At 30.2% G+C, this 12252-nt stretch overlaps 2 protein-coding genes across 2 annotated transcripts; one reads left to right on the top strand and one right to left on the bottom strand.

Moving 5' to 3' along the window:
- Nucleotides 1-1956: 1956 nt before the first annotated feature.
- Nucleotides 1957-4912, top strand: ldbr (lariat debranching enzyme). Its single transcript, XM_085187758.1, has 5 exons — nucleotides 1957-2329; nucleotides 2406-2572; nucleotides 2655-2880; nucleotides 2962-3291; nucleotides 3692-4912. Exons 1-5 carry the CDS (start codon nucleotides 2133-2135, stop codon nucleotides 4284-4286), a joined length of 1515 nt encoding a protein of 504 aa, XP_085043884.1. The 5' UTR covers nucleotides 1957-2132; the 3' UTR covers nucleotides 4287-4912.
- On the bottom strand, nucleotides 3653-5923 carry Aptx (aprataxin). The gene is made up of 2 exons (XM_085187761.1): nucleotides 5169-5923; nucleotides 3653-5085 (listed from the first exon to the last, which is right to left on the bottom strand). The coding sequence occupies exons 1-2, from the start codon at nucleotides 5554-5556 to the stop codon at nucleotides 4925-4927; spliced, it is 549 nt and encodes a 182-aa protein (XP_085043887.1). The 5' UTR covers nucleotides 5557-5923; the 3' UTR covers nucleotides 3653-4924.
- Between the last annotated feature and the right edge of the window lie 6329 nt (nucleotides 5924-12252).

The following is a 12252-nucleotide window of genomic DNA, read 5'->3' as shown; positions in this document are numbered from 1 at the left end:
TTTGTGCCCAATTCACGCAAGAAAATGCTAATGAAGCTGTCAAGGCTCGCGTACCACTGAGAAACATATTCTAGACTATTTATGAAAAAACAGCAAGAGAAAAAATATGGAAAATAGTAAATCTTGTATTATAAATACGTAGATCGCTTCTGTCCAAGGATTATTATATTTGAAAATTATTTGCTCATGCGACCACGTATATTTTAGTATGAAACTTAGTCGTATGAGTAAATTTAATTTATTTATATAAGTACCTAAGTTGAGTAATTAATTAAGTACCTACCTACCTAACATCTTAGGTAACGGTAGCTATACCTACCAAATTTTAGAAAGCTACTGCGTAAACCAGCACCAGACTTTTAATTTCTTTCAAGGATTTGCTTTATTCGATAGGAAAATAAAGGAAGGGCATAACAAGTACCTATGTTAAGGAAAAGAAAAAAATATATATATTTATTTATTTAAAATTCTAATTACCTAAGGCAGTAGTTGATTAGACTTCCTCTATATTTTCGTTATTAACACTTGAACATGCTGTAAAAAAATTCAAATCACCCAGTGCTCCCAAAACGTCCACATTTTCAACGTAAGAGTGAGCTTTTTTAAAGCCCATTTCTCGTAGTTTCTCATATTCTTCTATTTCATTTAACTCTGTTTTATAGAGTAGGTATTGAAGTAAAAAACTCGGGCTCGTTGTTCCCCCTTGAAAACGTCCTCACTATGTCTAACATTAAATAAAAGAAGTAACAAAACATTTTAGAGTAGGTATTTCCATTAAGATAAAGATTTCTATTTACATGTACTTACAAAGGTAAAGATTTCTATTTACATGTATTTTCCTGATCACACAAATTACCTAGATGGAAAGATCGATTGGTATAAGTGCTCTCTGGTCACTGGTGGTCTAATGCATATTTGTATGACCTCTTTCTCTTAAATATCTGGATAACTTACCTACTTACCAAAATAGGTGTAGACGAAAGTAAAGCTCTAAAACACTCAAAATATTTTGGATTTATATATTTGAGTTCTGCTACTCAACACGCAATGCCTCCAGAATACGGCAGAAAGTGGGGAACGAAGTATCTTCCTACCCTGCTGTGTGCGGGATACAGCGTGAAGCTGATATTTGAGAACAATAAATTTTGTAAGTGTGAGGGTTTTTTTTAAACAAATGAACCTGAAGCAAATTTGAACATAGTAAACCTTCGATACCCTTAAAATATCTATGTTTCATGATATCTATGGTTCATGATAAGTACTTATTGCTAATGATATTCGGCATATGATACGCAGAAGTTTTCAATACTTGAAAAAATCGTGTTTATCGAAAATTTCAAAGTTGAATACCTTGAAGAAAAAACGAGATATTCGAGAAATCTCAATTGCATTCAAAAGGCCTTGATATATAGGTACCTACTCCAAGTTCTGAATAGACCCATAGAAAAAAAAATCGCGATGTGGTAAAACCTCAAATATCATCCAAAACGGCGATTTTTGCACTTTTAGGTTAGGTTATCTCAAAAACCATAGCTAATGGAGCAATTCTGGGGTTAGATTCATGTTCAGCACCCTAAAAATCGTCGGAAAAGTATAGTTCCGTTTCTGAGTCTAAAATATTGTCGGCCTGTGTAATTATTTTCCTTCATAAATGTTATCAAAACAGTTAAGTAGTAACCCTAGATTTTTTCAATTTACTCAACTGGTGTATTTATTGACTCTATACTCCATATCAAGTCTGAATAATAATAGAAAATGACATATTTTTGTACTTCATGATTGTCATGAGTATAAAACATATTTTACTGCGTAGAAGATTTAAAATAATTTTTCACTCTCAAATTCATATTTTAACATAAATTGTTTTCACATTTAAAATCCGAAATATTGTAAATTGGAGCTAAAATGGAATGGATTTGTATATCCCTAATAGTATATTTTATTTTAATCTGTGGTATTTACTAACTACCACAGATAAAATCGTCCGCGTCACTCCCGCGTAACCTATCTTTTTCTTTTTTTCATTTGTAAATATTGTGATTGCGGTTATATTAAAAATTTATTTCGGAATGAAATAAAAATATATATAGGAAAAAGGAATAATTTAATGGTTCTAGTCATTACAAAGTAAAATGAAAATCGCCATTGAAGGATGTGCTCATGGAGAATTAGATAAAATATATGAATGCGTTGAAACTTTACAAAATAAAGAAGGTATCAGCATCGACTTGTTGATTTGTTGTGGAGATTTCCAATCCGTAAGGAATAATGACGATCTACGGGCAATGGCAGTGCCGGAAAAATATCAGAACATTTGTACTTTTTATAAGTAAGTAAAACTTGTGCAACTTATGTTAAAATTAAGAGTTTACGTACAACTACTATAAAACATTCCTTTCTTTCAGGTACTATAGTGGTGAGAAGGTAGCGCCTGTCTTAACAATATTCATTGGAGGGAATCACGAAGCGTCTAACTATTTACAAGAACTTCCTTATGGAGGTTGGGTTGCCCCAAATATTTATTATATGGGTAGAGCAGGTGTTATCAGATTTGGAAATTTACGAATAGGCGGTTTGTACCTTGTTTAGTTTGTCTGTACTGGTGTTAATATTTATGCCTACTGCATATAGTACTGGATTAAATTATTTTCTAGGTTTGTCTGGAATATTCAAAGGCCATGATTACTTACAAGGGTTATGGGAGTGCCCTCCTTATACTCCAAGTTCATTGAGATCTGTCTATCATATAAGAGCATTGGATGTTTTCCGTCTCAGCCAAATTAAGGATAAAGTACATGTTATGTTGTCTCATGACTGGCCAAGAGGAATAACTGACTATGGTGATAAAGAGCATCTTCTCAAACACAAACCATTTTTCCGGTAAGTGTACAAGGGATGAGTTCAGTACAAAAAAATTATATAGTCTGTTGTGACCATTTAAGCTATTTTATATTTTTTTAGTGAAGATATTGAGTCAAATCAATTAGGTAGCCCTCCTGGAGAAAAATTGCTATTTGCTCTAAAACCCCAGTATTGGTTTGCTGCACACTTGCACTGCCAATTCGCAGCTCTGGTGAAACATAAAAATGATGAAGAAACTAAATTTTTAGCACTCGACAAATGTTTACCAAAAAGAAGGCATTTACAAATTTTGGACTTACCGTCAGAATATGATGGTGATAAGCTCCTCAAGTATGACACTGAATGGTTGGCTATATTAAAAAATACCAACCATCTTTTATCTGTTAAAAATATTGACTGTCATTTGCCAGGTCCAGGAGGAAATGAAAGGTACATACTTTAATTTTGTTTAAAGAGAAACATATAGTTAATTTTGGATATTTAATTAACAAAAAGAAGCCATGGTGGCATAGAGGGACTGTAGTCCTACACATAATGATTGTGGGTTCAATCCCCATCCCCCACACAGATTGAAATATTTTTATTTCCCTGCTCTTCCAAATGACAGTGATGCTTTGACTACCTCTACTCCACTACTTACCTGAATGGTGGACAATAGTCACAATTTCTGGAATTCCAGTAAGTACTAGAAGTAATGTTTTGGCATATGTTTGACACTAGATTCTCTGCATACTGTGACATGTGGAATGAAGTGAAAAACTAAAAAACATTACAAATAACACACAGTAAATTATAAACAGCTATATATTATGTTTTAAATTACTTTTAGATTTGATTTTACACCAACTACTGAAGAAAAAGACTTAGTGGAGAAACTACTGACTACATTGACTATAAGCAGTAATGCTTTTGTAAAAACAGCTGCTATTTATAACCCTAAGACGCCTAAGCATACACCAACAGAGCCCATTATAAATCGTCAGACTTCCCATCTTTGTGAAAAATTAGGTATTGATGACCCTATTCAAGTGGTTATGGCCAGATCAGGCAGAACCATGAAACAAATAGTTATACATGATGATTCTAATATAAGTGAAGATAAAAATATAGATGACATCAAGATTGAAACTCCTAAAATACTTACTAAGATGTCACTGCCCGCTCCTGTAACTCCTAGCAATCATGAAAATTATTCCAGCCATGATATATCTAGAGACACATCCACACCTGATAATAGCTTGCTATCTGATACTGGGAACAATACTTCTAATTGTATGACTCCTCCGAGTGCAACTAAAAAGGTTTTTAAAAGACGTAACCTATCTATGTATACAACTGAAGAAGATGAATGTAATGAAAGTAGCTCCTCCGATTCAATAAGTCCAAAATCAAGTAAATTACCTTGTAAAAGTAATGAATTTTAATTTCAATACACATTAATATTAGGTTTCGATATAATTATTTAGCACAATTGCAATTTATTACTTTTCATGAACAATGTATAACAATAACAGTAAGTAATATATTAATTTTAATATTACAATATTCAGTTTAGAAATACAACCAATTGTATGTGATAAATACAATCAATGGTTTGTGTAACATAACATACAAATAAGAAAATAAATATTTAGAAAGAGTTATCATAATAGGTTGTCATCACCTTTTGCAATACAATTTGTTTCATACATTATACAAATGAGACAATTTAATGAATATTATTATGTTATTGTATAAGCTATAATTTTATAAATCAACAAATTTAATTAATCATATCATGTTTCCCAATTTGTGATTTGGTAGATTTTACTACTGTAATGTCATAATTTTATACTAGGATACCTTTAATTTTAAAATTTGGCAATAAATAAAGTGCAATGAAATTAGTTCCCTGTATTCTTATCTTATTATTGAAATTGGAAGACTTGTACATTTTTACTATAAAATATCAAACTAATCAAATGAAATCATTTTAAAGAATTACGAACATGTATGTACTTAAATTTAAAATTAATAATTTAACTCTTTTCAATAAACATATTACATTTGACATTTAATTATTTTAATCTTCACAATGACTTAACAAATGTTCCTTCAGTTTAGGAATGTTTATTGCTTCAAAATTGCATTGGTTGCATTTTAATGGTGATGACATTAATTCCTTGTGGGTCTCACTTGTCATTTTGTCTATACTACCATTTTGCTTAATTTTGTTCATCAAATCTGAAACAGTATGGGTGACATTATTAAACTGATATGTAAACACATTTTACAGTTTCTTCCAAAACGGCACAATAATAACAAACCATCATAAGATATAAAAAATGAAGTGGTAAAACTGTTCCAGTGAATTTTTGTTTTAAGACAAGGGGAGATCATATCTCGACTAATTAAATGCATATGAAGTCTCTTCATACTAGGAATTGCATGAAAACCAGCTTGGAGGTCAATATCACTGTGATCTTTCTGAATCATTTTAAAAATCAGACCAAACTCTTTCAGTAAATCTACATGTGTTTTATTTAAATTATATATACTGTCTATACTTGCACGAGACAGGGCTAGATAGTGTATCTTTGCTTTGGGATATTTATCACGAATGATTACAATATTTTCAGTTTCCTTTACAATAGAACTGGGATCTTTCATAGATTCTAATAGGCCCAAAGACCAGTGCCCTTTAGACTTGCTCATATTTGATATATTTTATTCTATTTTGTATAAGATTTACTATTAACTATTATTTCTTAATGAAAATTAATCTTGATATTGCAAACCACAACATATACACTATCCTGGACCGATATCAATAAACAAATGCACAAAGAGAGTTTGATTTGAATACTCTGTTACATACACCCACAGAACACATTTACTCAAAGAATGTTCACTTCATACCAAGGAACATATACTAGAAGAAGCGTAACTCCCATACAAAAAATTTTGCCAATAGCTTTACACGCTTATACTACTAGCGCCGCATTTTATAGCACCAAACTTTTTCGGAAAAGCGGGAATATTCAAATTCAAAAGCATAATTATAAAAATTATTACAGTATTAGGGTAATTTTAATTGCAATTAACAATTAAATATTAATAATAAAACATCTGTCTGTACGGAAATCAAAATTACCAATTAATTTTGATTGATCATAATAAACAATCAATTGTGATTTCCGTACAAACAAAATATGTTAAATTGTTAATATTTAATTGTCAATTACAATTAAAATTACCCCAATACTGTAATAATTTTTTTTTAATTATTAAATTTAAATTAAAATGATATTGGTAAGTATAATATTAAAAGAATATAAATATGAAAAATGTTTTATTTTATATCAAACATTAATTACAAATGGCTGTTTCACATTTCTAATGATTTATTATACACTGAACTGGGAATTCTTCTCGAGGGGTCCTTCAGTTGCGGCCTGCAAATTTATATATAGTTGTATAAAGGAACAATAAGCCGTAATAACCACAGTAATGATTTGGTTAATTTAATACAAGTTTGCTTTATGAAATCGATTTTTTAAAATAAACTTATAATTTGTTCCTTTTCTAAACAAATAAAATCTTTTTTATTGGTATTTACATGTTTTAAAAATACTTACGGGAGAGAATGTGAAGTTATTGCAACAAGACATCCAACTCTTCTGGTGCTATTGTTTCTGCTGGGTTGTCAATCATAGGGGACTTTTCCGTGCCATTGAGGACATCAGCGTGCAGAGCAGAGTGATTTGGTGTTATGAAAAAAATGACACGCGAATTTAATTAAACATTGAAATATATTATCAACTAACACAACATATTTGAAATTTAGATTATTAAACATCCAATTTAAAAATACTCTAAATACTTACTGCCACCACCCACTTCCAGGTTCAAGATTCCTGCAGCTTCTTTTTCTTCAGATTCTGAATTGTCATTGGTGGTGTCGTCTTAGACATTAATTCTAATATTTTTTTCCAATGCTCTGCAGTTATGCTTTGGAATGCTGGCTTAACTGTAAGCTGCAAGTAGCATAAGTATTAGTTTGTTATTATATTATAAGTATTATATTAACACAAGTATTATTATAATTATCATATTCATTATTACATACACTTTTCTTAACTATCCTTTAAGTAGTCATATCAAAATTAAATTTCCAGCATATATAGTTTATATTTGAATATTAATTATTTTCAATTGGAGCAAAGAAAAACTTGGCATTAATTTACATAAATCATAAAATAATATTTTATTAAATATTATATATACATATATTTAAATATTTCCTAATCTTATTATTCATTTTATTTTCTTTTGGTAATTTCCCTGGGAGTTGTATCACAAATTGTACTCACATTTAAGGAATACCTCTTCTCACGCTGTTGACTCTAAACCAATGTTTTTATGTCATCTTCACGTCTTGCTCTATTTCTCAAATTTTATATTTTTTTAAAAGTTAATGTCCCTTGCTTTAGAAGGAATCTCTTTCATCTGTAAAAAAAGAATTCATTTAAAATTCATATTATTGCATGTTTGTTAGTTTCTACTGGTATTTTTTTTATTTTCAACTGGGCTTTAATATTATAATTATAAAAAATAAAATATATCAGCTTCTCACTGTATCCCACATACTGTCTCACTGGTAAGACACTCCTTTGCCTAAGTAACACTAAATATAAGAGGCAGTTGAGGCGCAGCAGCACAAGGGTGTGACTGTAATGCAACGGTAGTGGGTTCAATCCCCACTCAAGGAAACGAAATATTCTGATAATTTATGCTTTTATTTCCTTGCTACGGTGCAGCGCGGCATTGAGTTCCACCACTCAACTCTTAATGCTTCCAGAACAAGAAAGGCAGAATGCCTAATATATATTTACAATGGCAAAAAATAACTTTACCTAGTCTTCACCATTTATAGGTGAATAGGATGGCCCAATTATATCTGGCACAGCATATTATATGTTTAGGTTTGCCTTTCGCTTTTCGTAAAAACATGACATACTAACCACATAAGACTATTGGTAGTATAGGTAGTGTTTATAGTATAGTAATAGTGGGTGTAATGACTCCAAAAAAAATCTTAGGCCAACAACATTTGACCCAAGTCTGTGCCCTGAAACATGAAATAAATTTAGGTGAAAAAACCATAAAATATAGAACTGTGCTACTTATAGATTTCTTTCAAAAACAAATTATTCCCTTCTGAAATTACTTTTAATGACCCTAACAGTAATGTTAACTGAACACGCATATTCTAACATTTACTGCTCTCTGATATTAACATTTTACATAATAGGTTTTTACTTAAATTTGGAAGTTGTGTTAGTATTGTTTTAACAGCTACAAAACTTCAATCTATACACTGGCTACCGAATGAATAACGTAATTATAATGCTTGCAATAAGAGTTTGATTTTTAAGTTCAAAATATATCATAATATAATTTTCATTACTTGCTTTATAATATTTGTACACTTACTTCATAATATTTAGCTTTCCTGTTTTAAAACTATAAAAGACAATCGCCATATTTCAAGCACGTGTTTTAACAAACTCTTCAATATACTGACACGAAACCACTTAACTTAAAGTACATATTTTCGTTAACTAAATAAAAAAATATTAATTCGTAATACACACAAGAATTTTAAAAGTATCAAATGAGAAGATCAGCTAAATCACATGGAAATGGAACAACAAGATCGACCGCCATGTTAATTAACCCAACCCAGATAACATTGTTGCCATTGACAAATATAACAAAATAAACAAAAAAGTAACATGTGGAAAATGAAATTAATATTATAAAAGTCCAATTTATTCTATAATTCTTTTTGTCTAATATTCTTCAGCAGATAAATTAAATTCATTATAATTAAGCAAACATGTATTTTTAATTCCACTTTAACAACACACTAAGTACATAATTGCAGCATTGTAATTTGTCTATTATGTCTAGAAATCTTGGTACAATATATATTTCTGTATAAAATATACAAATTATGGTTGGTACACAAAATTAAAATAGTAATGTGAAAGCATGTTCGAATCTTGTAACATAGAAGCAGCCTGGGAGGGTCACGCCTAAACGTAACGTGGAATGAACTAATGCGAGTTCTAGCACCAAACAAACACAGCCAAAGAATATCTATGTGTGCAGGCAAAACTTTTTATATGGGAGTTAACAGACCCTGCTTCATACTAAAAAATGGGTGACAAAACGATGCTGCTGCCATCTCTGTGCGTGCCCCCAAAACACAATTTGCGGGAAATTCAAAATTTGGCTTTAAATCGATTTTTATTCAAAAGCCAGAATTATTACTCTTTCAAAATCATTTGGAAGTATTATTATTTAAATTATGTAATACCTCCAAATGATTTTGAAAGAGTCTGAATAATTTATGGTACAATAATAAAAAAATAATGCAGAAATAAAACGAATAAATACTATAAATGTTTTTTATTGCTTATAAACAAATTCAATACATTTTACATTTAAATAGACAAATATAAGCACTTTTGAATCGTCGACATATAAACAAAAAGCTACCACCGGTTCGGAAGGCAGTTCTGCTGAGAAGAGTCAATAGTATATTTAACTATTACATTAGCTGGCAGCTATCTTGCATGATATTCAATAGACAACAATTAAAACAATTAAAATAAACTGCTAATGATAACAATATTGCAACAAGACAAACTTGCCCTTACATGTTAGAAACAATAACAAAACAATTACAGATAATGATAAAAATAATAAAATAGATATAATGAATTTAATACAGTCGAGGAAAAGCGCGGCGTTGAGTTCTGTCACTCTAAAGTGGGGAACAAAGTGTCTTAACACCAGGTTCCCTCTGCTTACCCTGCTATGTGCGGGATACAGCGTGAAGCTGATTTGATTTAAATCTAACATTAATATACCATTACTTATTTTTTAATATATCTATTTTCCTTTTTAACGATTTCTGATAATCTGCAAATTGTCTATTTTTAACTAAACAAAATCTTTTTACTGTTATGTGGAAGACACTATTACATATAAAATGAACATTTTCTTTAAAATGTTCCTCACATTGGGCAAGAAAACTAAAATGTACATCTTCTTCCAATTTACAAATTACCAGTTTTTTGAGGTTTAAAGAATATGATAATGTTTCGAATAAATTATTGCACATTGTGGCACAGTTCTCAACACATCTAATAAAATCTTCAGATACATAGTTTAACTTCTTTTTAGCATTATCATATTCTTTGAAATCCATGAAAGTGTACAATAATACATTATCGGTATGTTTAAGTTTTAAAACTGAATCACAAACCTTGCATTTATTGCCAAGGTTCTTTAATAAAAATCCACAGACATATGCACAAGCTTGTAATTCTTGTGCATCAGATACACTTTCTTGAAAGGATGACTCCACAAATGAGAGCATCTCTGAAACAATTTGACTTTCTGATTCTGTGCATGTGCCTGTGGGAGAGGTTGTGGTTAAAAATTCCTTGTAATCTGACATAGAACTACAATCATCTATTTTACAGTTTCCTGACCCCAAATGAGCAAGATTGGATAAAATCGCCGTCTTCAGGCCAGCAACAAATTGCCCTGAAGTTGGATTATAATTTGATCCGCAATTCCCTCTAATAGTGCCAAACAAATTTTCTAAAGAATCTTGCTGAAGACGGCGAGTACATAAAGCTTTTATTTTATGTTTTATTTTTAAATTATTATACAACCTTAGGATACCTTTAATTGTCCATATCCAACCTTCCTTAGATGGGGGCGAGCTATGACATCCTACAAATGTACAATTTTCAAAAAAGTCATACATTTTTTTCAAATGATCCAAATGGGGAGAATTGTCAGTCATGTTGGTACAGTGTGGCTTTCCTTTCTTTCGATCTGCAGAATCACTATTTAAGCAGTCAAATAATTTATCCATATTTGATACTAAATTTGCAGTGACTGTTGCCTCTCCAGGTAGCAATCCTGAAAATTACAATAATAAAGATCATGTTACATAAACATGTCATTGTTAGATGAATCTTCTTGTTTAAGCAATTAAAAGAAAATTAAAGAAATGGTTTAGTTTTAAGATTAATTCAATTTTAGTCGTAACTATAAGATTTTTTTAAATTTCTCTCTGTGTTTATGTTTTAAAAATGTTAATTAATATTTAATATTTTATTTTTACATATATATCTATCTATTTTAGGTTTTCATGTGTAATTACCATGTTTGTGATTTCTTCTTTATGTGAATTTATTTAGATTGTTATTTGTTTTGTGAACCAATAAACAGAAAAAAAGTTAAAACAATACCTTGAGATGTTTTGGCAAACATCCCCGCGGCAACTGAGTGACTTAGTACTTGAGCAGCAAGGTTCACCCTCATTTTCTGCTTAGCATTTGGACACATATGATCCTGTTTTAATTTGGGTGCGAATACAAAATTTCCATCACCATTGTCTATTTGGAAGAAATTTACTATGTGTTCCCATTTGGCTATACCTATAATGTAATAAATGAGACTTTATGTTAAAAAATATTTTTTTCAACTTTCATTTAATTATTAGTAACTAGAAACTCGTACTTTTGACAGGACTATGCATATTTGTGCTTTATGCATATTTTTGATAGTAATAAATTAAAAAAAAAATGTAATTTTTATGTAAATTATGATAACATAAAATTACCTTGTCCTTCAACATTGTTTGATGTAATATTAGTATTACATTTTATATTGTATTTTAAAAATAAATTTCTGAAGCATTTCAGTAGGTGAGGTGGATCAAATATTGTTATAATTTCTTTTCCCTGAAACATAAAATAAGGAGCTTCTTTTGAAGCTCCCAAAATCTTTAGTGATCTTCTATTAACACCGCCCATATCACAAACTGTGGCTGCTATATGTAAACCATTTTCAAAACATTTTTGTATAATCTGGAAACAAAAATACAAATAATAAATAAAGCAACTAATTTTATAAATCAAGTTCTCACTTATAGGCATATTTGATATATTGAGATTGAAGAATTAGAACTTACTTCTTTTATTAGAACAGATAATCTATCTGCTGTCACATTGGAGCCTGACAAATAATATGCAACAGGCTGCTTAATTTTTCTTCTTATGCCTCCCAGCATAAACACGAGTGCATGTGTAACTTCATTTGGAGATCTACCATGTTTACCATGGTCTTGGTAACCTTCTATTTTGTCTTCTTTAACATTATATGACAAATGTTTTTTTATTGACATTTCATCAAACATTAACACATATTCATTATTAACTGGGTCTTGTTTTTTAGAATGTTTATTTAAATTAAGAAAAATTTTTTCATTTATGCCCACATTCAAGTGAAATTTTCTCAAAATGTGTTTTAACGTGGATG

This window comes from Heliconius melpomene, chromosome 7, assembly GCF_056956725.1.
Source record: "Heliconius melpomene rosina isolate 202511_hmr_F chromosome 7, ASM5695672v1, whole genome shotgun sequence".
Taxonomy (NCBI): domain Eukaryota; kingdom Metazoa; phylum Arthropoda; class Insecta; order Lepidoptera; family Nymphalidae; genus Heliconius; species Heliconius melpomene.
The sequence above is the reverse complement of the archived record's forward strand: the minus strand, read 5'-3'. Positions and strand labels throughout refer to the sequence as shown.